The 27,457-nt window shown below is 57.2% G+C and overlaps 1 protein-coding gene across 9 annotated transcripts in view; it reads right to left on the reverse strand.

The window, feature by feature from the left end:
• Nucleotides 1-27,457, reverse strand: part of PTPRF (protein tyrosine phosphatase receptor type F) — an 84,321-nt gene that overhangs the window by 50,403 nt on the left and 6,461 nt on the right. For all 9 annotated transcript variants that reach the window (XM_024987593.2, XM_024987579.2, XM_059883468.1 and 6 more), the window contains 4 exon segments: nucleotides 26,789-26,865; nucleotides 19,534-19,669; nucleotides 10,733-10,878; nucleotides 10,406-10,547 (listed from right to left, as the gene is read on the reverse strand). In XM_024987593.2, the coding sequence (XP_024843361.1) occupies nucleotides 10,406-10,547; nucleotides 10,733-10,878; nucleotides 19,534-19,624 (379 nt within the window). In that variant the 5' untranslated portion in view covers nucleotides 19,625-19,669; nucleotides 26,789-26,865.

Consider the following 27,457-nt stretch of genomic DNA (forward strand, 5'->3'; position numbering starts at 1 on the left):
AAAGGAGGAAGGTAGAGGCTGGCAGGGCTGGTCCCCCCAGAGACCCAGGAGAAGTGACTGGTGGGCAGGCAGGAGAGGAAGCTGGAGGAGCCCCAGCAGGCAAGGGCAAGACATTTCTCTCTCTGCTGCCACACCCCAGGGGGCGCTCTGCCAAGGCTCCAGCTGCCTAAGCATCCCTAAGGGACTGTGACCCTGTCGGGAGAAGGGGCAGGGACCAGTAGGAGTCACCTCCCCAGCTTCTCTAGGTAGCTGGCAGAACATCTCCCCACCTGCAGCCCTATAAATTCCAGACATGAATCCAGCGTCTGTTTGGCTGTAAATATGATGCCACAGCATCCTGACTTTTAGCTCTGATTTTTAAAAGGAAAATGTTAACCGTGGCAAGAAAAGGGAGGATGGAAATGAAAGCAGGACTTGGGATGCACCCAGCAGGGAAACAGCTTCCTTTGGTCCTGCCGCCACTAGCTTTTCCAGGAAGGCCCAGGCAGAGCTCCATCCACTTCCACCCTTCCTGGACTCCCCAACAGCCAGGGGACACTCTGGGCTGTTGGAGCCATCCCAGCCCACTGGGGCACCAGTCTAGTTCTTCCCAGGCCTCAATTCTACCTGCTCAGCCCTCCTGAGCAGTGGAGTGGTAGCGAGGCAGGGCCTGCCAGAGTTAGGGCCCAGGAGTCAGTGGGCCTCCATCTCTACCCACAAGGTGCTGATCAAGGAGAAGGGAAGAAGTACATACATCTGCAGCCCTGTGTCCTGGGAATGTATTCTGAATTCCTAACACGGGGAAAGTCTTTGGGATCGTGCCAAATTAAGGACAATTAATTTTCCTCCCTCAATTATCGTGCCCTCAATGGCTCCGTCCTTGGCTCAGATCATCCCTGAGGCATAGCCGCCAGAGCCTAAAACCGGAATGTGTGAAGAGTCCATAAAACAGCGGGACCCAAAAGCCAGTCCCTTGTGCCAACTAGGCTTCCAGGCACAAGTCGGAAGGCTGCAGTTCTGCACCTTGGTGGGGGGAGCGTGTCTCACAGGAGGACTCCAGCCCTTCAGGAATGACCTGCTGTTGGCTCTTCCTTCCACACTCACTTGGTGGAGCACCCCCACCCCCAGGCACATTCAAATATAGCCAAGGACAGCAGCCACTTACTGACACCTGTGCCCGTCTGGCCAAGCTGAGTCCTGGGCAGGCTGGTGTACACTGACCGACCATCAGACTGTCACGTTTATCCTCTTCACATAACCCCTGTACCTTGAACCGCAGGAGCTTGGGGTCACTGTACCCTGAACCACTCACGCTAAGGACCAGGGCAAATTCCTCCTCAGGCTGGCATCACATGATCACTTCAAACCCATCAACAACGGGGAAAACAGAGGCCCAGGTAGAGGGATAAAGGTCAGGTTTATGGAGCACTTCCTAGTTCCAGATAATGCATTAAAATGCCTTACAAACTGATCTAATCTTTACTGAAACTGTGTAAAGTATATGAGCAAATGGAGGCGCAGAGAGATCCAGGAACCTGCCAAGGCCACAGAGTTAAATCGAGGTGGGGCTGGGATGAGACCAGGTGGTGGGACCCCACATTGGGCAGGGTGTGGGCGCTGGGCTCGGGATGGCCCTGCGGGAGCCAGCCACCATCCTGCTCCCATACCACGCCCTCTGCCGGCTGGGCTTCTGGCTGGGCGCTCCATCGCAGACCCCTGCACACAACGCCGCCGCGTTTTTATTTCTGCAAAACGAACACGACTGCTCCACACACGGCCACCCGCCGGCACGCACCACTTTCCAACACCGGCACAGACTGGTCACGCCGAGTCCGCTCAAAATCCATCCTGAGGGCGGCGGGGCTGCGCAGCGCCGCGGGAGGAAGGGTCCCTCCCCACTCCAGACCTCCTGGTAACTATGGCAACGGCGGAGAGCCGGCGCCTCGGCGGAAAGGCGGCGCTTGCGAGTCCAAGCGGTGCGCGCATCCGCGGTCCGAGCCGCTGCGACCCCTCCCGTCCCCTCCTGAGCTGAGTCACAACACCCCTACTCAAGACCCTACTCCCCAACTCTAGGGAGCCCAGATTCCTTCCCGCTCAATCGACGCCTAGCTGGGGGCTGCCCCCTCAGTGCGCACAGAGCGGAGAGGTCCCCACATCTGCCCCTGGCCAGGTTTTTGCAGTGTGTCCCTCTGAGGCAAAGGTCGGTCCATCCTCTGATAAAAGGGTCCCCGCGAAGAAAAGAAAAACCCGTGGGGACTTTAGTGGACCTCAGAGGTACTGGGAAGCCTCTACAGCTCTTTGTGTATTCTGCCTGCATGCAGTTAGGGCGCACACATTCCCAGGGTCTGCCCACAGATCTGTGTACCTCGGTTGGGGACACACGTGTGCATATACACTGGTCTTTAGATACTGCAGTGGGAACCCTGATTTCTTCTCTGCCATCCTCACTGGGCAGAGAAAGGGTGCGGGGGCCGAGGGGTGGGTGTTTGGAGCCTAAGGCTCAGACAGGGACAAGAGCTTGGCCCAGGTCCCCACAGCAGGAATGCAGTTGGATCAGTGCTATCTTGGTGGCTTCCTGAAGGAGGAGGGAAATGCAGAAGTAGGGAACACTTGAGCATGAGCAGCCAGGGAGAGCTCTTTGGGGGGAGGGAGGGAGGAGCTGCCCGAGTTAGGGCTGGGGGAGGGGAGGGAGACAGTGGGAAGGTGAGGCTGGTTGGAGCTGAGGCCTGATGGATGAGGCTAGGGTGGGGGTGGACAGGGGATCAGCCTAGGCCAGTGGGGGAGGGAGGCTGCTGCCGCCCCCTACAAAGCACACACAGGTCTCTTTGTCCAGCTCAGCTCGGGATGCCTGAGGCGGAGTCTGGGCCAGAGGGAGGGGGCTGCACCAGGGAGGCGGACAGATGGAGACGCCTCGCGGGGTCCCGGAGCGGCGGTACCGTCTGTCAGCAGGAACTCCTCACTCGTGTTTACCCAGCTTCCTGGCGTCTCTGTGCGCACGCAGGCACGCACACACACACACACACTTACACCGGCTGCCTGGGGTGTACCGTCTGTAGGCCTGACCCCCTTCCCGGTGCCTGAGTGTTGGACCTGGCCTCACCTCTTCGCTGAACGCAGACACCTAGATCCTCCGTGCACAACCAGGGCCCCACAGAGAGATACATGGAGAGAGACAGGTGCAAAAATAGAAACATCCATGTGCGTGCGGAGGGGCACCTGCAGCGACAAGCACCTGTGGAAACAGACGCACGCAAGCAGAGCCAGTGGGAGGGCACGCAGAGACGCGGAAACACACATGTGCAGACATGCAGAGCAACACGGATGCTGACGTGGCGAGTCCCCTGGAGACGCCTGTAGGGCCAGAGCCGGGAACCGCAGACATGTGGAGACGCACGAGGGGACCTGGTGGGTAGCGAGGCTGCTGGCTCCCCCAGCCCGCCCGCACTCTAAGGGAGCCAAGGCCACCTCAGGCCCTGTCCCTGAGGCAGCCCCATCCTTAGCAAGGTCAAGGTCAGGACACCCCTGAGCAAGCGTGAAGGGCCCCTTGGACCTGCAGGCTCCCACCCTTTCCAGAGCCCCACCCCTCCCCCAGGCTGCCAGGCAGTCAGGGAGGCCTGGGGAGCCTTGGGCTCCCTTCGCAGCTTTCAGTCTTCATTTTCAGCTTTTTCTAAGAGAAAACTCCCACCTCTTCCAGCACTCAGATTTCATCAAACTTGGCATCTTAAAAGCCTGTTTTGTTTTTGAATCTGAGCTGTTTGGGGCCTGTCGCAGAGAACAGCCAAGCAGGCGAGGCCTCCCCCTCCCAATCCCCTCCTCCCCAGGACTTCCCTGGCGCCTCCTAGGGCTCTACTCAACCTGGCTGGTGAGGCCTCCCAGCTGCACGCCACCAGGTGACCCCGGGGGCTGGCCCCAGGTCTGCACCCTCCACATTCCAGCTTCTGGGGTCTGACCCACGCTGAACCCTCCTCCCAGGGTTCCCAACTCAGTCCTACTCCAGGACCATTCTCTCGGTCCCTTTACCCCAACTAGGTTCCGGCCCGGGCCCTCCAGACCACTGAGAACCTCCCTCTTGCTCTTCAGGTCCCTGCAGCCCAGCTGCCACCCCCATGGCTTGACACCAGCGTGCTCACCAAGGTCAACCACGACTCCATGGAGCTAAGTCCAGAGGCCACGTCTCAGCAGTCATCTTGCCCGACCTCTCGACAGCACCCCTCCCTGTTCCTTCAGATTCTTTTCTCTTGACTTCCAGGGACTCACCCCTATAGGAAGACCTAGCGTCTGGGGCTCCATCCAGGCCCTCTTCCTGTCCTCTGGCTCCCTAAGACTTGCCATTTCTCTCCCCCCTATCTCCAGCTGTCCCTCAGAGTGCCAGGCAAAATCTGAACAAGGCCTCCTTGACACCCCTCCCCAGGATGCCTACACATACCTACTACAACAGATTTCTAAGTGGACTCATCAACTTGCCCCTCAAACGGGTCCTCCTCTCATACCTGAACCTGAGCAAATAGCACTGCCATCTACATGGCCCGGAGCCAGCAATCCCGAGTCACCCGCCTCCCCAAGTCCCACAGGCAAGCTTTCTAAACTGCATGGAACCCAGTCTCCCTTCCTCCTCTACGCACTGCCTGGGTCTGGGCCACTGCCACCTCTTGCCTGGGCCGCTGCCCTGACCTCTCACTGGTCTTCCAGTGCCCGCCTCTGCACCCTCAGGGACCTTTCTGAAGCACGCATTTTATCAGGCATTCCCCTGATTAAAATCCTCTCTCCCCTGGCAACCAGAGGCAGGGGACACCTCATCAGGGGTGGAGGATGTGCACACAGAGGGGCATTTAAAACCTCCAAGCTGGCTAGCTGTTCCCAGAGTTGCCGGTTCTGCTGCGGTCCTGAGGCTGGGGCAAGGGCTGTAGGCGAGGGGGCCACGCACACAGCAGGGCCCTGTAAATACCTGTGACTGCAGGGGTGGGAGGGGCAGGCTGGGCACAGAGAAGGCATCCAGTGTCTGTGGCTAACAGAAGAGGCAGGCTTACTGCCCACCCCACAGGAGGAACCATTCAGAAAGGGATCCACTTGGGCCCCAAGATAGATCAGAAGATAGATCAGAACTAGAAAGAAGTGAGGGAACCCAGGTACCAAGAAACCTAGAATCTTCTCTAGGTTTCTTCTTCCCTAGATCTTCAAGACCTTCCTGGCAATGCCCACCTACCGACACCTCTCCCACTCCTACGTCTGGGGCTCAGATCTCTCCAGGGAATGGCTGCAAAGCCTCATATCTGTGTAGTCCTGAATGTGACTATGGTCACAGCAGGGCTGGAGGGACAGGTCACAGATTCCACAGTCATGGGGCCAGAAGCACTTAGGTAATGCCTCAGCTGTGAGGGAAGGGGCAGAAGCTGGCCTGGGTTCTAGGTGCTAGGTTCTAGGGGCCCTTTCTATGTCTTCTGTGGATGCAAATCAGGGAGGTGATGGGCCCAGCTTCCTCAAAACAAGCCCGTTACCTGGACACGTACGCAGGCAACAGGAAAGGGGCATGGTGGGCCTCTGCCTGTGATAGCCCTTTACCCAAACGCCCCACCCCCTCATCAGCCCTGGGTCAGGGACACGGAGGAGGGTGGGGCAGGGAGAGCTGACTCCCTGGGGAAATGCCCACCCACCCTGAAAACACGAGCTTCTGTACTGGCCATGCTCCGGGTGCAGCCAGCCCAGGATGGCAGGCCAGGGTTGTATGCTGTTCATCAGTCCTCATCTTCAAAGGGGCTTGGCATGGGGCTCAAGAGGGCCTCATCATCCCACAGTCCCCAGACTAGGGCCAAAACCACGGCCAAGCCTGGGGGTCCAGGCCCAGCACTGACTGCCGACCTCCTGCCACCAGTCACTACCCCACAGGCCTGACAGCAGGCCTCCCCCAGAGCCTATCCCCAACGAAGAGGGCAAGACCAGGCACGCCATGCGGGCACCTGGATTCCTGGGCCTCTGTGACCTGGAGTGGTGTGGTCCTGGTCAGCCACCAGCAGACAGCAAGGCCAGGTGGGAACAGGAGAGAGGGAGCCGGGGCTCAGTGGGGGAAGGAGACGAAGAGGAGAGAGTCCCAAGGCCTGGGTAGGATCCCTCCCTGGTGCCCCTCGCCCTGGCCTGCTGAAGGATAGTTTCTCAGGCACTGACAACAGCTCAGGCTGACCACTCTGCCCCACATCCATCTCTGTCTAGCTGCCCTGGCCGGCTACCAGCCTTGAGCAGGGATCCTGTGGGGTCCTGGAGGCAATGAGTCCAACATCTCTGGCCTCCTGCAGCACCAGACTAACTGCACACACTGGGCCCAGGCTGCTTGCTGCACACCCCTTCCCCCGCTGTACACAACAGCCCATAACATGCACACCACCTGCTGTTCAGCCCGCACCCCATATAAACACTGTCTGATGCACACACGGCATGACGTACACCACCTGCTGTATACACCACACCGCATACACACTGCCTGATGCACGTACGCACAAGCACACGCACGCGTGCACACACACACAGTTGGATGCACAGCCCCCGTTTTCTATACAACCCGTAAGGCACACACAGCCCATAAGACTGTAACACCACATCACACACCTCACACACACAGCCTTCCAGAGAGCGCACAGGGCACACACGCCACCACACGGGTGCGTGTTGTCTGCTGTCTCCATGACCACAAGCAAATGCTGCCTCTTGCGCTCTGAGTCCGCCAAGCCAAGCCCTCCAAGACAAGTCAGGATGGCTCATGTCTGCTCCTTGGCCTTTCTCCTCCTTCCCCCTCTCCTCCCTGCCCCTCTTCCCCTTCCCCTAGACCCTTCCAGAACCTGCCCAAGTCACCAGGGCCCGGCCCACACCTCTGCTGTCTGGCATCCTCCGGGGCTTTCCTGACCACGGTACCTCCTGGCTGGAACCCACTGGCCCAGGCAGATCCTGAACCTCCAGACTGAGCTCCAAGACCCTCCTGGCTCCCCCACCTCCTGGAAGGAAAGGCCGGAAAGCAAGGCCTGCCTCCCCTCCCCCTCAGCTCCCCCTCCCTCGCGAGGAAAAATGTCAGATTCCCTGTCTCAGTGGCGTCGGCAGGCGGGTTGGAGGGGGAGTGATTCAGCCTCAAGAGTGCAGAGTGAGAAGAGCTTTTCCTGCCATTACCCGGCGAGGGAGAGGCTGGCGCGCTAATGGCTTCAATTACCACTCAGACAGGAACGCTGGGCAGCTCACCCCCAGCTAGCTTGTGCCGGGCACCCCCACCCTGTACCCAGCCCGGGGCCAAGGGGGTGGGGAGGCAGCCGGCTGAGCATTGCCGGGCAATCGGGACTCCCTGGGAGTGGCAGTCTTGCCCAGGGAGCTGGGTGCAAAGGCCACGGAGTGGGAGTGGTGTGGGGTGCTTCAAATGTGAGAGGAGCTGGGCCTGGCACAGCAAGGCAGGGCAGGGAGCCCGGCATGGACACACAGGCCGGGGATACAGCAACCTCTCAGCTGAGCCGAGTCATCCCAGGGAGCCCCGGGCCACTCCCCTGAAGTGCCCAGCGTGTGCTGAGCTACACGCAGTGCATGTTGCGCTGCACGTAAGGAACTCAACCTTGAGTCCCAGTCCCCAAGCCAGCTTCCTCCTCTCCCCAGCCCTCCTCCCAGGAATGGCCCTGGCTCTCTTCTGACCCAAGCCCACAGCTGTAGTCAAACTATCCTTTCACCCCACTCCTACATACACCCAGCCTCTCTGGCTAGCAGGGGAGGCCTGGCACGGTTGCGGGGAGGTGCTTTCCTCAGGCCCCGCCCTCTGGCACCTTTTCGACCTCCTACTCCACTCCTTTCTGCCAAGCCCAGAGCCAGTCAAGGTTACGCAGACCAACATGGCAAGTCAGCATTTCACCTTCCGGGTGCTGTGTTTCAGGAGCAGGAGGGGGGCTCACTCAGGCCCACAGCTCCATCTCAACCGGGCCAGGAGCAGGCCTGGGGCCGCCATGCGCTCCCCAATCTCATCAGACACCTCTCACACCCAGAAGCATGAACACACCCCTGTCCCCTGCTACAGAAACCCTCCTCCAAGAAGGCCCCTCCAGAACTAGCATGTAGGGACTTTGTGGGGACTTTTCCTCCAACACTAATAAGGAGTCTCTCTTCCCTTTAATGCGAGGGCCTGAGAGATGCCCTCTGGGGTGGGAGCCACAGTCTGGCCCTTCGGCCACCTCCCAAATGCCAGGGCAGGGCAGATGGCTCCTGCTGGGGCAGCGAGCAACAGAAGGGACGGCAGTGCTGAAATACTTATCCTGAGGTCATGAGTGGGGAAACTGAGGTCAGGGGTGGCAGGGAGGAGCTCGAGAGCACCCAACCGTCAGGGATCCTGGTGCAGGGCCTGTCCTCTGGGCCCCCGCCCCTCAGGGGAGTGGACGGTGGGGGCTGCGTCACCCAGAGGCCAGGCAGCACAGACACCAGGCGCAGGCAGCTCACGTGTGTGGACCTTAGGGTGTGTGGCTTTCAGCCCTACAGCAGCGACCATTCAGGCCGGAATCCAGCAAAGTGCTTAACTGCATCCCATTTAATCCTCCCAACCAGCTTGGGTGGCAGGCATCACATCCCCGATTTACAGATGGAGTAAAATGAGGCTCAGAGGCACAGCTACTCACCCAAGGTCACAAGGAAAAGAGAATAAGCAGTCCAGAGCCCCTGATCCTAGCCGCTGCCCCTCTAAGCTGGAGGGCCCTGCCCTGCCTCGCAGGAGACACACAGGCACAAAGGAGTTACCAAATGGATATGAACGTGAACACATAAAGCCACAGTGTAAAAACGGCTAACACAAAAAGATGTTCAACTGTTCTTGTAATCAAAAAAATGCAAATTAAATTGAGATGCCATTTTTTGCCTATTAACTTGGCAAAGATTTTTTTAATGGTAATTCCCACTGCTGGTGAGGATGTGCAGAAAAGAGGCCCTCTCATGCCCTGTTTGATGGGTGTGTAAACTGACACAGTCTTCTGGAAATACTGAAAAGGCTAAGCATCGCATGTGGCCCTTTGACCAAGCAATTCCACTTGCGTGCATCTAGGAGATAATCAGGAAAGTGAACACATCTGTAAGGAAGCACACAGTCCCTTATTTATACAACCAAAATACAGGAAACAACATGTGTGTCCAACAATAAGGGAATGGCTGAATAAATTAGGGTGCTTGCATGTGACACTCCCCCACAGCCATTAAAAACAATGAAGCAGAAAAATACTTAATCGGCAGGAAGATGTTCATATGTTTTTTTAAAAAGCAGTCTACAAATCATTGGGCAGAATGTAATCTCGTTTTTGTTACATATATAACGCATGCACAGAAAATGGACTATAAGGAAATAACCAAATGTTAATAGTAGTGGTAAGATAAACAAGTGATTTAAAATTTTTCTTTTGTGCTATTTTATACTTACCAAAATTTCAACAGTGAACAGGTATTGGTATTGCAATTTTTTTTTTTAAAGCAACAGTCCAAGCCATATTTTGAAAATACATGCAGACATAGTCAGACTGATGCCTTCATCGTGGCAGGTGGGGGTGGGCGGCGATCATGTCACTCCCTGTCTGCGGCTTCCTGTGTCCCCAGCAAAGTGTTTCGCAGCCTGGTTGGTCCGGTGTGATCTGTCCTCCAACCTCTCCAGGCTCATGTTGAACCACCTACTCTTCCCCACTTTACTGTGTCTTCCAGCCACCCTCCACCCCAAAGCCAAATGGAACCACTCAAGAGTTCCCTGAAAGCTCCATGGTCTCCTGCCTCTGGACCTCGGTGTGAGCTGATGCTATTTCCCCACAGAGGCCCCCACCCCAACTGCCACTTGTCTTCAGGACTCAGACAACAGCTCCCTCCTCCCCTGAACCCCTGTGCGCCCCCCACCCCCACAGTCCCCTGGGCCTCTCGTACAGAACGCAGAACATACTGGAGACTGAAGTCGCAAGGGCAGGATCAGGTCAGATAACTCTCAGAACACAAGGAGTCATCAGGGCATGTTTGTGAATGAATGGAGGAGCCACCAAGTGAGAGAGGTCATTAAAATCCACATACAGAGCCCCAGCCTCCAGCCTAGGGCCCTTGCTCATAACAGCGACTGGGAACACACTTCTCTGAAGCCCCTTGCCAGGTTCCACAAGAAAATCACATCCACTGCCACGAATCATGTACCCCAAGTGATACGTAGCTACCACCTCACACCGCAGGTCAGGCCCCAGACCCCAGCCAAGCAACACCCCGGCTCAGCACAACACAAAGACACCACACATATGCCAAATACCCAGCGATCATCGCTGTCCACCACTGACTCTCTCTGACCCCAGGATGGCCAAACACACTGCAGTCCACGGTGGGGCCGGAGCTGGCTGGCTGGCTGGCTGGCTGATCCCCTACGTGAGTCTCCCCGCCCCCCGATGCCGCATCCCTTTCCAGCAGGTACCTTCGAGCACTGAGAGCTTGGCACTGGTGTTGATCTCCCCCAGACTGTTGGTGGCCGTGCACTCATAGATGGCTTCGTCTCGCTGCACCCGCAGTGGCTGGATCCGCAGCACAGACCCTGCCCCGTCATCAAACTCGATGACCTGCCAGAGGATAGACACACCGTCACAGCCTGCTCGGGACAGACAGCGGGGCCTGCTCAGGCTCAGCCTTTCTATTGCTGAGAAAAAGCCCCCAGGGCGGGAGATCAAGAGGAGGTGATATAGGACCAGACCTCAAAACAGGCAGAACTGGGGCCCTGCCTGCCCCTTCCCACCCGAGGCTGTACCTCGAAGCGCTGGGAGCTGACTTTCTTCCCCTTCTTCATCCATGTGATGCGCGGCTTGGGTTCCCCCGTGGCTTGGCACACGAAGGAGGCCACCCCTCCTGACAATCCAGTCTGGTCCTCGGGGACCTTGACAAAGACAGGTTTGCCTGGAGAGAGAGGAACATCAAGTCACCAAGGGATGGTCACTGCAGACATGGCCTATGTTACAGCGGGCAGGCGTGGGGGAGGGGAAGGAAGGTCTATAAAGGAAACAATGGTAGTGATGCCCGGCCCTTACGCAGTGCTTCTTATGTGTCAGGCGCTCTTCAAAGAGCTGTGAGCTCCTCAGGTGGGTTTTATTTCTGCTTATAGAGAACTCAAGGTACACAGAGGTGATGGGATTTGCCCAACATGACAGCTGCCTAGTGGCAGAGCCAAGATTTGAACCCAGGCAACTGAGTCTGGAGTACTGAGTCTGTACTTTAATTGCTTCACTCTTCCGTCTCCCATCCCCTCAACAATTCCAAGCTCCAGGACAAAGGCATGCTGAGAGCTGCTGGGAACGGCCCAGCCTCTCTCGCAGACATGACTGCTCTCCACCCAGGTGATGGTACCACCACCTACCACAAGGCTCGAGCCAGAAACCATGACTCCTCCTCTCCCCAGCCCCCACGCACCATCAGTCCCAGAGGCCTAGACATTCCATGTCCTAATCCAGAGACGTCCTATCTCTGGATGTCTTCCCAGGTGAATGCTCTCCTGTAAATCTACCCTCCCCACCCAGCTCCCACTGACTGGGTGATTGTCTTCTGACGGCCTGGACGTCTCCCCAGAGTTCCACTGAGAAGCAGCGGGAGGGGGAGAAGGGAATGGGCTTGGACACTGTACGGTCAGACACTGTACGGTCACGCCCACCCACACCACTCTGATATACAACAGGGTCAACCTGGAATCCCACCCAGGGTCATGAGATGCGGGAAACGGGGCCTTCATTAAGATGTAGCAACGCCTCGTTAATCCCGACAGCGGATCCATTTCCTATTAATCAGGCCAATGAACAGCTCCAGGAAGGCTGATACTGTGAGAAGTGACCTTTCAGACCACCTGCTCGGTGCTGATGAGGCCAGGCCCGGCCTGGTCTCTGGCACAAAAACATGTTTGTGCAATGATGATAATCCCACTCTGTACCTGGTACTTTATCTCATTTAGTCCTCCACTGCTTGTTGTCCCCAGTTTAGAGGCACAGAGAGGTCAAGTCACTGGCCCGAGGTCACACAGCCAATGAGCGGCACACCTGAGATTTGAATTCAAGCCTGTTTGACTCCAAAGCACCTGGCAGAAACAGTTCGCCTTGGTGTAGTTGGAGGCTTTGTCACGAGCAGAGTCAGGGGGGTGGCAGGGGCCAAAGCCAGACCAAAGAAGGCTGAGGAGTAAGTTGGGGGTGAAGAAGTGGAGAGCAGAGTACAGTGACTGTTTAAAGGAGACTGGCTGTGATGGGGAAGAGAAAGAAAAGATGGCACTCGGAGGGGATGAAGATTGGAGGGAGGTTTTTACATTCTTGTTTCTTTTTTCCTAAGATGCGACAGTACTTTTTAAAAATAATTTTATTTATTGACTGTGCTGCGTCTTCACTGCCGCACAGGCTTTTCCCTAGTTGCAGAGAGCGGGGCCTTCTCTCCCATTGTGGTGCATGGGCTTCTCACTGTGGTGGCTTCTCTTGCTGCAGAGCACAGGCTCTAGGGCAAGCGGACTTCAGTAGTCGAGGCTGCGGGCTTGGTAGTTGCAGGTCTCGGGCTCTAGAGCACAGGCTCAACAGTCGTGGTGCATGGGTGGCTCAGCTGCTCTGCAGCATGTGGGATCTTCTCGGATCAGAGATTGAACCTGGGTCTCCTTCACGGGCAGGTGAAATTCTTTACCACTGAGCCACCAGGGAAGCCCAAAAGATGGTATTTAAATGCTGATGGGAAGGAGCCAGCAGAGAGAGAAGGTGCTGATCCAGTACAGAGAAGAGGGACAACAGATGGAGCAGTGTCTCTGAGGAGGGAAGGGTCTGGGGACCAACCGCTAGGCTCAGGAGTGACAGTTGCAGTGCAGAGCTGGGAGGGCTCAGCCTTGCAGGGAGCAGGGAGGGGTCCATCTTACCCAGTACCCCAGGGTCCAGTGGGCTCTGGAGGTTTTGTGTAATTATTAAGAAAGGTCACTAACTATCTCTGAGCCTCATCTGCTAAACAGTGCTAGAGGCAGGGGTCTGGGCAGACAAAATGTAACGATGTCTGTAGGCTGCTCCCACAGCTGGACATGTAGTAGACTTCGCCTGTGGGCAGCTATCACCCTCTTTAGCACCAGTAGTATTATCATCCCCATTTTAGAGATGGGGAGAGGGAGGCTCAGAAGGTCAAACAGCAGCCAGATCAACACTGATCTGGTGTAAAGCCAGGGTTTGAGCCAGCATTCCCAACCCTAAGCACAGCTTAGGGCTTCCCTGGAGGAGGGAGACTTGGAGACCTATCTGACTTGTACTTGGGAGTACCCAGAGGGGGCGAGAGCAGCCCTGTTGGGGTAACACGCAAACCTGCTGGGGGCCAGAGTGGCACGGGGACACCACAAAGGTTCAGAGAGCCTCAGGTTCCCTCACTCTTGTCCCAACTGCCCTCTGGAGGCTCCGGACACTCCCGATCTGCAGAGCCTGTCTTTGTACGCTGGTCCTTTCAGTCAGGTCTTCTCAGAAAGGACCCCTCCTCCCACATTCGGGGGTGGGGAAGAGTCTCCTGCCCACCCCTCTGCACACTGCATACCCCTCCCCCACACCTCCAGATTGCAGCTCCCCTCTCCTGTTCTGCCACCACCTTAGTCCAGACAACACCTTCCCTCGACTGGACACTGCGCCAACCTAACCAGCTGCGTCCCTGCCTCCAGTCTTGTCCTCTCCAGCCTAGTCTCTATTCAGCAGCCGGAGCGAAGTGGCAGCCTCTTCCCTGATCAAAACCCTCTGGAAGCCTCCCATGGCTTCTGAAACAAGACTTAAACTCCTGTCCTGGTGGACAGAGCCCTGCCAGGTCTGACCCCAGCCCTTCACACCCCCCGAGCCCTGGCTTCCCATCCTCTGGATGAGCAATGCTCATCCTGCGCCTCAGGGCCTTTGCATAAGCTGCTCCTCCTGCCACAAACCTCTTAGACCACCTCCTTACCCACTGTCTCCTATCCACCTTTCTGGTCTCAGTTTAGACATCATTTCCTCAGAAAACCTTCCTTGCCCCTCTGCGGTCGCCCCCACCTCGACTGGTGTGGCTCTGTGTTTGGGGCTCTCTGGTGACTCCCCTCTGCCTCACAGCCGTGCTCATGGTTTGCTACGTCCCGTGTGAGGCTACTGCTTTTGCTGACGGTTTGTTATGTACACGTGTGAGGTTATTACTTTTTCCACATTGTGGAGGAGTATTTGATTCATGGCTGCTTCCCGACAGAGAACAATAACCCTGGGCAGGGCAGAAATCTGCCTGCCTTGATTCCCTCCCTGTCCCAGCGCCAACCCCATTCCTGGCACAGGGCAGTGGGGGGCACAAGGGAGGTGACCTGAAGACCATGGGGGAAGGCCTGCGGAGGAGGATGGAGGCCTCCAGCCCCTCACACACCACACTGGGGAGCCCTCAACACCTGCTGGGGAGAGCAGCCCGGGGTGGAACCCCCCTGGTTCCTGCCTCAACCTGCCAGCTGCAGAAACCAGAGGCTGGAACCTGCTGAACCAGACAGCCGGGTGAGTGTGCCCGGGGGTGGGGCCTCTGCGCCAAACAAAGAACCGGGAGCTGGGGAGGCAGCCAGGTACAGGTCACGAGAGAGAGAAAGGGGAAGGCCTGAGTACAGTGGAGGCTGGACGGTGCCCAAGGCCTGGGGCCGTCGAGGAGGCGGAACCTCCCGGGGAGGCTGGAGAGGGGCCAGGGCCCTGCCCAGCCCACCCACCCACCAGGCTCTGGCAAAGACTGGCAGTGTGCAAGCCCGGGGCAGTCCAGGGGGCAGGTCTCTCCCCTTCATCAGACCAGACCCTCACTTCTCTCAGCCCACTCACCCCCAACAGAAGGCACCTCTCATCCCACAGCTCTGCCAAGCCCTCACCTCTTTCACCAGCTGGACTTCTGGGGGCACAAATCCTGTCCCCCTGCTGCCTTTCCCACACTCACTCCTGCTACCCTCTCGGGGCTCACCTATCTTGACTCTTTCAAAACAAAAAAAAAAAGTCCCTGCCACGGACCAAGCACTGTGCGGGACACAGCTCAGGTCCTGTGGCGATGCCATCCCACCCAAGCCCATGGGCATCCCCCTTGCCTTTGCATGTGCCCAGACCCTCTCATGCACCCTGCCCTAAAGCCTATGAGAGCCTGCTCTGCGCCCCTCAGCCTCTGGGCTACAGTCACTGGTCACGTCTCCAGGCAGGCAGGTAACCTCAGTGACTTAACCACTCTGCCCAGTACTGACCAGAGCTGGCGTCCAGGAAGGGTCTGAACAGAACTCCCAAGGACACATGCCTGGAGGGGCTTTTTGCCCCATCAGAATGTGGGGCCACCTCCCCTCCATACCCATCCCTCCCTGACCACATGGAAGTCATGGCTGCACAGGCCTTTGGGCAGCAACTCCCAGGGGCATATGCCTTGGACACTCCTAGGTGGCTGAGCCCATGCCAAGTGGGAGGGAGTGGCCTAGGAGAAGAAACAAGTGGGCTGCCCTGGGGGGCCATGAGTCCCAGGGCCCAGCCAAACTGAGCTGCCTGAGGCTACTCCCTAGGGAGATAACTGCTATTTTGTACCTTCCTGCAGCCCCTTGTACACAGGCACACAGACACGCAGCAGCCAGGGGCTGTAAGGGAGGGCAAGGAGGCGGGTTTCCCCGGCCCTGAACAGCCTAATGAGCTGGGGACTCATTAACGCTGGCTCCTGTGACCACTTCTGGCATCCCCGGGAGGGAGATTCGCTCAGAGACAACCCTGGGCTCCCAGGGGACACACAGGAGCTCCAGGTCATGGCCTGGGATGGAGGGAGCACGTACGAAGTGTCAGGTGCCTTCAACATGTGACCTCAGTTAACCTTTCCAGGTAGAAGTGACTATCCTCATTGTGCAATAGGAAAACAGTCCCTGAGAGGGAAAGCAAGCTGCCGGAAGTTCCACGGAGGGCAGAGTCTAGACAGGCCACCAGGTCTGGCCTCCCCAAGGATGGCGGGGGTGGGGTGGGGAAGGCACCGCTGAACCACGTGCAGCACGCTGCCCGCCCCATTCCAGCTCCATAGACCGGGTCGGGGCTGTGATGACAGATACATCCCCAGTTACTTAGTAGGACTTTACCCACCCACCCATACTTCTAGCCTTTAGGCATCCTGCTCTGCTGCTGCTGCTGCTAAGTCGCTTCAGTCGTGTCCGACTCTGTGCGACCCCATAGACGGCAGCCCACCAGGCTCCCCCGTCCCTGGGACTCTCCAGGCAAGAACACTGGAGCGGGTTGCCATTTCCTTCTCCAATGCATGAAAGTGAAAAGTGAAAGTGAAGTCGCTCAGTCGCGTCGGACTCTTAGCGACCCCATGGACCACAGCCCACCAGGCTCCCCCGTCCATGGGATTTTCCAGGCAAGAGTACTGGACTGGGTCGCCATTGCCTTCTCCGCATCCTGCTCTGGGCTCCTATGATTTCAAGTAACTGGTCTGCCCTACGCTGTCCGGGAACAAAAGGGAGATGGTCCTCACGGTGGTCCTCTCATGGGCTCCAGGGAGAAGCCCGTTCCCACATCTCATTAGGCAACACCCCCCCTTTAGCAAATGCCCACTCACCCTTCAGGGCCCCGGTTTTCCAGGAAGCCTCCTACCCGCTCCCACGACGCTTAGGTCACTACCTCTGGGGGTGCCAGCACCGCCCCCAGCACAGCACACGCTGTAGTAACCCCACCGCAGGCTCCAGACGCAGGCCTTTGTGGATTCTTCCCACTGAGCACCTGACAAGCACACAGCGGATCAGCAGAAACCTCCTCCTGCTCAGGACCACCTCTGGCCCCACAGGCTGCCCTCTTCAGAAACACAAGCCCTGGCTGGGGGAGCCCCCGAGCCCCACGCCCAGGTCCCCGCTGGACTTGACTCGGCATTGACTCAGGGCCTCTGGGCTAACTCTTGGCAGCTGCCTCTCCGCCCCTCTTCCCTGCACTTCCTCAGAGGCCAGGGCCCCCATTCATTTGTCTCGTTAAGAGGCCTATAGAAACACATTTGTCCGCTCCGCGCTCCACTGCTCCGGTCGTCAATTCTCTGGAGCGCCTGCCCTACCTTTTGCAGCAGCTCTGTCCATGCTGCCTGCTTGCCCTGGCTAGAAGTCTCCCAGGCCCAACCTAAGGCTGGCCAAGGGTGTGGGGGCGGGGACAAATCCAAATGTCTGTGCAATGTGAGGCAGACCCTGCCTCCTGGGGTCAGGTCATCACAGCCCCTAGCCCATGCCCCTCTTCCGCTCTCTGCCTGTGAGCAGAACCCAACTCACCTATTGCGGCATCTCCAGCTGGTTCCTGACTTCAAGACTTTGGGCTCTGGTCCTTAAGAGACCAGCATGGAGGTTCTTAGACTGCTCTGTTCCACTCTGCTCCTACTAGGGGTTCAGGCCTGACTCCACCCTTCCAATTCAATTACTCATCTACCAAACTCCAGGCCCTGAGCTGGACAATGGTCTGACCCCCTGGGACTCGCAGACTTGACACAGAGTCACATGTGCCCAGGGGAGCAGCACATGACTAAGGCTCCTGGAGGAGGTGATGGCTCCAGGTGAGTGGGAATCGTCAGGCAAAGGAGATGGGGAAGAGGGTTCCTATCAGAGGACACAGAAGAGCACGGGAGCAACTGAGAAGTCAGCGCGGCGGGGGTGTGGTGAAGGATGGGGCAGGTGGAGGATGAGGCTGCAGAGGCTCAAAGATGCAAGGCCTGGACCCCAAGGCTCCAACCGAAAGGCAGCAGAGAGCAAGGGATTTTCAACTGAAAGACAACGTGATCAGGTTTTCATTTTGCACCCTGACTCCCACCATGGAACAGAGACTGGAGACAGGAAGCCACCAGGAGGTTGTGGCCTGCAAAGGCCCCAGAGAGCGCTGAGCCTGGCTTGGATGAGGCCGTGGAGGGAGAGGTGGATGCATTCCAAAGATGTTCAGGAGGGAGAAACAGCAGAACTTGGTGATGGATTAGATGTGGGTATGAGAGTGGGAGGAGGCCCAGGTTTCTCACTTGGGTGGCTGGGTGGGTGGGAAAGCCATTCACAGGAGAGAGAACACAGAAAGATGGGCAGGTCTGGGGGGATGAGGGTGTGGGCACAGGTTCCAGCATGTTGGGTCTGAGCAGGAGGGGAGGCAGTTTCACTCCCGGGTGTACTGTCTTTGACAGCCCGCAGAGTGGTCCTCCCTCTGCTCTCAAGCTCCCATTTGAAGGCCCTACGAGTGTCCAGAGCGAGGGTGGGGGAGCAAGGCCAGCAAGTCAGTGTCCAGGGGCTGACTCTGATGAGCCTTGGCCTCCTTGCCATCTCAGAGTCACATCCAATGACTTCTACCCTGGGCTGTCCCTGCAGGCTCCAGCTCTCTCCAGCACCCCCTACTCTGCCCTGCTCCTGCTAGCCTGGCCCTCTCATCACCAGCACCTTAAGGCTCTCATCACCCCATGCCCCGCACCCCAAGAGGAATACCCTGTCTCCCCCTTGCCCCACAAGCCCCACCCAGATCAGCCTGGAGGACAAAGGGTGGAGCTCTCCAGTCCCACCCCCTCCAGGATCTGGTCCTGAATAATTAATGAGCCCTTAGGAGAAAGGGCTTGGGTGGGGCAAGGAGAGAGCTCTGCACCCAGATACTTGGGAGAGGGGGCTGAGGGAACCTATGGACTGCTGACCCCCAGGCTAACCCCCAGGTTGGCCCTGGGCCACCTCTGGGCTCCAGACAGGATGGGAACAGCCCCGTTTCCCGGGGACCTTGGCTCCGACCTCGCCCCTCCCCCTCCGTGTGCAGATTGGCTAAATCTGCCCTGTGCCCCGCCTCCCACCAGTAACCAAGCAGTGGTAACCATGGTGACGGGGCGGGCTGCGGCCAGTCTTGTAGTGCCAGGCAGGGGGAAGGGCGGCAGGAAAGGGACCAAAGTTCCGAGTTGGATGTGGGCAGGGGACAATCCCACCTCCCCCAACACACAAGGAGGGGCGCTGGAGTCCAGCTTCCTGTGGCCAAGTGCAATCTTCCCTCATTCTAAGGGCTGAGGGGCTGGGGGAGGGGATGCCCCCACTGCCTTGAAGTGGGGAAGGGAAAGAAGGGCTCAGCGTCTACAAGGGCCTAGACCAGGGGAAGGGCTGTGGTGGCTCCCTTCTCACCTTTCCCTGGACCTGTGCACACACCTGGTGTCCCATTCACACACCCACACACGTTCCTTGTGTGCGGCCCCCCTATTCCCACACCATCCCTTGACGCAACCCACACTGTGCCTTCTGCACAGGTCCACAGCAGTGGACACAGACACGCCTGAGCACATCATCTGTGACCACACAAATCCTGGGCATGTCTCACCTCCAGCCCACAAACAGGGTCACACTCACACACGCCTCACCCTGCAGCACCTTAAGAGACAGGCAGGTATTACACAGAGTGCTCCCGGGAAGTACAGGGCTGGGGTGCTCCTTGGAGGCGGGTGCTCCAAGCGGGAGGCCTCTCTGGGACAGAAGGTCTGGAGGTGTATTAGCCATCCAGTCTCTCCTGGTGACTGGTCCCATCCCCCCTCCCAGAGTCCTACTAGGAAGAACTCATCCTTTCCATCTGGGAGGCCCCACACCTTGAGGGCCAGACTTACTGTCGCCATGGGCACCTGCCACCAAACCAAGCATCACAAGTGCAGGGACAAGGGGCACCATCGTCCTCCCTGGGGCTGGCTCAGGGGTCATCCGGGGCTCTAGCACCGCGGCCAACCACAGCCTGGGACAATCAACCTGTGATGGAGATAAGGGCAGAGTTAACTGGCTGGTATCCACCCATGTCCCATTGTCCACCCGCCACCTCCTGGCTCCCACTCACCACCAAGACCACCTGGTTCAACAGACACCCCCACCCTGGAGTGTGCAATGACCATCCAGAACTTCCAAATCCTGTGCAAACCCAGATGCCTCATCAATTCCCTGGAGACCCCAAGGATAACCCACGAGTCATACACAGGGAGAGTACAAGAGGCCCTCAGGTCATTCTCTGAACCTGAGTAGAGGGCAGGGGATTCTGAGACCAGAGGATGTACAGGGATGTTCCATTCCGGACCTAGAGTTTCCAACACGCCTCCGTAAGGAGACTGGGACAGGGAAACGGGGTCCAACGGACACACAGGGGGAGACGGAGACCAAGCCAGAGCAGTTAGCAGACCCACAGAGGCCAGGAACTCCAGAGTTCTGGGGCCTCCTGTTGCCCCTCCTCTGCCCAGCAGAGCCCACATGCTGGGCACAGGCCTCAGAGCACAGCCCTGGCAGTGGCAGACAGGATCCAGGTATCAGAGGCTTGGAGCCAAAGCCGCAACCCGTCTGGACTCGCCAGGACGCGCTCTGGAAGAGTTGCAGCCGCCCTGCCTGGCCACCCTCATCCTACCCAATTCCCATGGCACCAACCTTCTTTACAGGGAAATCACAGGGAGGCCCTAGTGGCCAGGACTGGGGGTGCTGGACCCTGAGAGTCAACCCCACACCTCCTCTGCCCTACCCCAGTGGCCCAGAGCAGATCAACTGATGAGGTGGCAAGCTTCAGATGGTGACTCACTCACAACTGCCCTCCGGGCTGAGCCAGAAACCTGGGCAGGGGAAGACCATACGGGATGGTCTGAATGCTTCCAGGCCTTTGCTTACAGGGCTCCTCGGTTGGGTGTGCTCCTTCCCCCTCCACACACACTCTACCTGGCACCCATGTGGAGCACTCAGCATAGTCACACTAGACGGTACAGACACACCGCTATCACTCCCCAGCCCTGATGGCGAGCTCCTGAGGGTCTCTCTCCCACGGCTCCCGTTCAGGGGGCTTCAGGAGATGTGCTCCAGTGCCCACCAGCTCAACTCACACCTTGCTCTGGGACAGGGGCTGGTGTACAAAGTCCCTCATTAATGCCCTGGGGACACAACAGGGCACAGAGTGCTGGTGTACAAAGTCCCTCATTAATGCCCTGGGGACACAACAGGGCACAGAGTGCTGGTGGACACACCTCGGGGCTCCACGGTGGTACCTACAGACTCGGGTGGGAGAGGGGACCAGACCCGGCAGACCCACAGGGTGAGAGAATCTGCAAGGAGGTGACAGGGCTGGTAACAGGAAGAGACAGGACTCAAAGATGGCTCTGCTCTGCCCTGGAACTTGGACCCCAGTCTCAACCGGGACAAAGTTCAGAAGGGCAGAGGGCAGAAAGGGAGCCAAGGTGCTGGGACAAAGCAGGAGGACTGTGAACTGAGGCAGGGGCTGACCACAAAGGGGAAGGGGGGAGCTGTCTCTTGTCTCAAGATCTTACCAGAAGTCTGAGATGGGCTTAGCAGCAAAAGCAAGAACACTGAGGCAGCCTGGTGGGCATCCAGCCCCATTTACCCCACACCTGGGGTTCTGCTGAATGATCAGAGTTCAGGTAGCTGAGACCAGGAGAGAAGGCATCCCCACCGTGATGCCTTGTATGGCCAAGTTGGGATGGAGGTCACGCATCACTAAGGCCCTGTCTGTCTGGGCCTGGTCACCACGGCACTGTCATGCTGCACCGTGACCAATGATACTCAACTTCCCAGCAGACATCAGGTGGTGAGCTGCCGGGCCGGGCTGTCACGGGGGTATGGGCCCTTGATAAAACCACCCTGCATCCTTGGTATGCATATCAGTGGCATGTCGCACCAAAGGACAAAGGCAGAGGGGACTAGTACAGACATCACGGGGTGCAGCAATACGGTATTCATAGAGGTTTCCCCCCCAGGTATTGTACAAGCAGTCCAGGTGTGAGCCTGCCCCCTCTACCACCAGTGCAGACACACACAGCTCTCTGCATGGATGTAGAGGTGATGAAGCTACACGGGAGAGACACTGTGGAGGAACAGCACAGCACGACCATCATGGAGTGTAACTCCCCAGTATAATGGCCACTGAGCCATAATCCCCTGTAGCTGCCTTGGCATAGTAATCACAAACAGTGCATCTCCCAGGCAGAGCCATCATGGAGGTGTAGCCATCCTGGCCAGACGCCATGTGAGTGTGGACAGACATCATGGGTGTGCAGCTGCCCGATGGACATCACCGAGGTACATTATCACAGATAAATAACACCAGTTATCAATATCAGGGGGTGTTCAGTCCCCAGTACAGCCACAGCGTCACTTGGTCATGTCTGATTCTTCTTTGACCCCATGGACTGTAGCCTACCAGGTTCCTCTGTCCGTGGGATTTCCCGGGCTAGAATACTGGAGTGGGTTGCCATTTCCTTCTCCAGGGGATCTTCCTGATGCAGGGATTGAACCTGAGTCTCCAGCATTGCAGGTGGATTCTTTACTGCTGAGTCACCAGAGAAGCCCAGTACAGCCATCGTGGGGTTGTTATTCCAGAGCAGATATCGTGTGGTATCCTCTTGGATGAGATTCTGGCCATGGGTGTCAGAGAAACTGGGCCTCTGGTAAGCCCACTGCCACTGAAACAAAGACAACTGGCCCTGACCTGGGGACTCCTGGCTTGCCCTGTGTATCTGGGTCTGGAGTGCCAAGGTCACTGCTCAAATGCAGAAAGAGGAGACAGAGGTAAAGAGGTTGAAAAGATGATGTTCCCTCCTAGACAGCTTCTCCCAGCAGTTCCATGGACATGGGGACACCCAGAGTGATGGGGAAACATGGGGACACAAAATACAGACACGTTCTCAGGGAATTACTCTGGCCAGCACATAGCTGTCCCAGCCAGGGCTTCTCCCTCATCAGCTCCGGGTACAAGCAAGCTGCCTCTGCCCCGACTCTGGGCACAAAGCCCACCCCAGTGTCAGGCGGTGCAGGCTGCTCCCAGCTTCAGGGCCCCACGCTGAAGTCCCATCAGAGTCCCAGGCCCCGGGTCTAGACACTGGCCCTGCCCCCAGCCCCAGGGTGCTCAGGGTCACCTGGGAGGAGACGGCAGGAGGGCAGTAGGGAGGCGGGCTGACACCCTCCTGCCTGGGGTGGCCGAGAACCTTCTGAATTCAGTGCGATGGCGTTAGGAGCAGAGTGTCCACTTCTGCCCATGGCTGGGTGAGTCTGGACTCTCAACAGCCGAGATGAAAACACAGCCTGAGCACTTGCACACTCGGCTCGTCTCTGGATTGCACTGTGGACCGTCGGTTCTACCAACTGACACACTTGGGTAGGAAAACAACTCTGTACTGAATGCTATTGTACAGTATCACTGGATGCCATTTTTCTACACTCAGGATGGTTTTCATATATCCTTTTTCTTTACTACATCAGCATAAAGCTGCCAACTGCCCTTTCTTGGGAAGAACTGTCCTTTATTCTGAAATTTTGTCCTTGGTGTTAAAATGTCCTTTCTTATAGGAAGTGATGGGGGATAGCAGATACCAGTTATTTTTTAATAATGTCCTTACTTTGGCAAAATAAAAATGGCTAACCCCAAGTCTGGCCTCCAAGTCCTTCTGGAAATTGTACTGGTTTGTGAAATTGAAGAGCCTGGGGATCACTGCTGTGAGGAAAAAAAAGGAACAGGCACCACACCAAGCCATAGGATTCAAACACAAACATCTCGGACAGGCCTGTAAACAGAGGCGAGGCCACCTCCATGCAGCCATCCACCCCTGCCAGCCTCAATGGGGGCTGCCCCAGAGAAACCATGTGACGCCAGCCATGGTGTGTGGGGGGTGTTTCCCTGGCTGGAGAACAGCTGGGATCATTCCGAGGCCTCCTCATGAATATGCAAACACAGATTGATTTGTTTCCCTTGGGCACGTGTTATTATTCACAAATATTAATTAGTCTCCAAATACCACCTGTTCCTACAGCTTCCTCCCCACTTCCTCCCTGGGCCAGGACCCTGGCTCCCAGTGGGGCCTGGGGCCCCAGAATGGATGTTAGTAAAAAGAGGGGTATGCAGGGCCCCAGGGAGCGGCCGGCCAAGGGGAGAGGCCAGCGCCTGGGCAAGAGGAATGTGAGGGCAGGCAGCGCTGCGAGCTGTTCATCTTCTCACCGGCGGGCAGCTAACCGAGCCCTTTTGTCACGTCCCGGACACTTCACCGCGTGGCACTGCAGCAGCGGCCGCGGAGGCGGAAACAGGCCTTGTTACACTTGGGAAGGGAAAACCAACGTGTTTCCAACTCTCACCAAACCAACCACCAGATTAAGACCGGAATAAATCAGTCTCAGCCGTGCCGTGACCTCGGCCCTGAGAAAGGAGGTGGCCAGCAGCAGGCCGCCTTTGCTCCTCCAGCTAGTTGGTCAGGGTCTAGGGCACAGCCAGAATCAGCCCCCCCTACCCAGGAAGCTGGGACCCTGACCCCCTGGCAGCCCTCAGCAATTCAGGTTCCTGTGTGAGCGGACGGGGATCCTAGGAAGACTGTCCCAGAGTCGCTGGGGGAGGCACGAGCTCCAGCAGAGGCTTAGCTCTGGGGGCAGGAGACCAAGGGGCCAGCAGAGGCACCTTCCTACAGCTATAACTCCTAGGCCACCAGCCCTCTGGCCTCCTTCCTCTGGGGAGTGGAGGCTCCCCTGGGTTAATGTTCACCAACGTGGTGCCTCCAGGCCTCTGCACTCATTTTTCTCTCCACTGGAAAAAAGGCCTTCTCCTGGCCCAGCCACTACTCACCCACCAGAACTCAGCTCCAGTGGCCGATCAGTGCGAATCTTCCCTGAGTGGCCCTCCTCAGTTTTCCAGATTTGTACAGCACAAAGAAGGCAGCAAAAAGTGGCACAGACCAGTGCTTCTCAATCCAGGGTGATCTCGCCCCACGATGGGACATCAGGCAATGTCTAGAGACAGTTCTGATTGTCTGATGGGGGAGGGTAAGTGCTACTGGCATAGTAGGAAGAAACGAGGGATGCTGCTGGACATCCTACAGTTAACGGGTCAGCCCCCCAAAATTAAGGATTATCTGGTCCAAAATGTCAACAGTCCTGAGGTTGAGAAACACCTCATGCGAAGAGTTGACTCATTGGAAAAGACTCTGATGCTGGGAGGGATGGGGGGCAGGAGGAGAAGGGGACGACAGAGGATGAGATGGCTGGATGGCATCACTGACTCGATGGATATGAGACTGAGTGAACTCCGGGAGTTGGTGATGGACAGGGAGGCCTGGCATGCTGCAATTCATGGGGTTGCAAAGAATCGGACACGACTGAGCGACTGAACTGAACTGAGCTGAATATGGACAGCAAGATCGTTCCCTGATGTCCCCTAGATCCTGCCCTGGCCCCTGCCCCAGAACCCAGTCCCTATGAGTACCCTGGACCCCAAGACCCCAGGTATGCTTGACTCTTACATTAGCTGAACCTAGGCCTCTAGATCTCAAGGCCTCTTGCCCACCCCCTCCCAGTCAGTCTTGCTTCCAGAAGCCCAGCCACATAGCACACCTTAGTCCTACCCCTCACATATGCTATCAGCAAGTGGCCTCCCCAGAGGACAGAGGGGCTCCATGTTCAGGCCCCTTTTCTGTTGAGACTGGGCTCCCAGGAAGGTCAGACCCATAACGGGTGGATGGACAGGTGATGGGTATCCCCATACCCTTCCTCCCCATCTGACCTTTCCGACCAGTGACATGGCCTTGCCCCTGCATCTTCTACAGACGTCCAAAGCCCACCTCACCACACACAGGGCCTGGCCCCCAGCAGATGCCCGATACATGCTCATTTCCTCCCCTCCCTAGGCCAAACCCATCTCTTCCACAGACCTCTTCACTGGCCATCATGCAGAACTGTCCAGGCGGGTATATGGGGCCCTGAGCCAGAAGGCAGGGTGATGAACAAGACAGTCATGGGCTCTGCCTTCAGGGCACTTGCAGAGGACTCAGACTCAACCAGAACCCATCCTCCCCAACCCCTCCTCCAGGTCCCTACTTCAGCGACGAGCACCACCATGACCAGTCACCCAAGCCAGCTGGGCCTCCTCAAATTCTCCCTTTTCCTCATCCCACCTGTGCAGCTGGTCAATACGTTTGAATGCATCCTGCCTCTACCCCAACAACCACCACGTTAGGAAGATCTCATCAGCACCCATGTCTTCAGTGGGCTTCCTGCCTCTGGTCACTCCCTTCCAGCCCCGCCTGCACACAAACCAACGCTCCCTTCAGTTTACAGAAATGTATATCCGATCAAGGCCCTCAGCTTTGCCTGCTGCTTTTAGCCCACAGTAGACATGCAGATAACGTTTCATGAATGAACAAATGAATGGGAGAACAGGCGGATGAATGTGCGGATGCAGGTTCTCTGAGTAAGAACTTTCAGTGCCTTCATATCGCGCTCAGGAGAGTCTTTAGTCTGACATCCAAGGCCTAACACACTTCAACTGCAACCAAACCCTCCAACTTCATCCCCTGCAACTACACTCTGGGCTTCTAGCAGATAGAAGTCGATTTCAAAGAGACGTGGAAGAATGGGCCCCAGATCTTGTGAGGATCCTGCTCTTTCTTCCACAACGTACAGTCAACAGGAACAGTCTTTTCTAGAGAAACATGGTGAATGGGAAGCACAGACATCCTGGTGGAAGTCCTGCAATGTTATCCTGAAGCCTATTTCACACCTACAGCAGCTGACAAGCTGTATATCATTCCCCAGCCACCTCCACCACCCACTCCAGCCAGAGACTCGAGAGCCATCCGCGACACCTCCCCCCGCCACCCCCCGCCTCCTGCCCCACATTCAACCCTTCACCATGTCCTGTCTACTCGGCCTCCCTAAATAGCACTCGAATCCCTCCTCTCCACCTCCACCACTGCCTTCCTTGTCCAGGCCTCCATTACCTCTCTGCCACACGCACCCTGCATCACCATGTCCCCTGGCGACAATCCTTGCACGGCTCTCCACCAGTCTGAGTCTAAATCTGAACTGCCCAGCCTGGTCCTCCGCACCCCTACCTGGCTGGACACTCACCAGGTTTTGGCTTGCTCACGCCAGTCACTCTTGGACAACCAGCACCGAGGGCAGGGCACCGGGGCCTCCGCTCCTTCCTGGAAAGAGGGAAAAGGACGAGGAAACGTTAAGAACAGCACCGCAGCAGAACATGTACTGACACAGAAAGACATTCAAAATGTGCTGTTTATGCAGGGGCGGAAAAAGCAGGTTATGGGACTGTTCAAGCAGGACGATCTCCATTTAGTAAAAATGCCCATCTCTTCGCTTAATTCACTCACTCCTTCCAGGCTCCTGAGCCCCTACTATGCGCCAGCCGTTCTGCCAGGCACCCTGTATAGAGCCGTGAACAACACAGAGCAAGCCCCTGACCTCGGGAGAAAATCTTGTGTCCAAGCTCCTTAGCGTGACCTTCCAGCACAGCAATTCTGCCCACCCACCTCTGCAGCCCCACCTGGCCGTGCTCCCTTGCCAGCCAGCCAGCCTGACAATTTCCTCTTCTGATCCTCACATGTGCCATACTCTTACAGTCTCTCAGCCTTGCCTGGGCCCTGCTGCACTGCCAGGACTGCACTCCCCACCTGTTCTAGCCAGTGACCCTTCGGTTCTCAGAGCCAAGGGCACTTTCTCAGGGAGGCCTTCCAGGATGTCCCAGGCTACACACTTGGACCTTGCCTCGGAGCACTGACC

Source organism: Bos taurus, chromosome 3, assembly GCF_002263795.3.
Source record: "Bos taurus isolate L1 Dominette 01449 registration number 42190680 breed Hereford chromosome 3, ARS-UCD2.0, whole genome shotgun sequence".
NCBI classification, from domain to species: Eukaryota; Metazoa; Chordata; class Mammalia; order Artiodactyla; family Bovidae; genus Bos; species Bos taurus.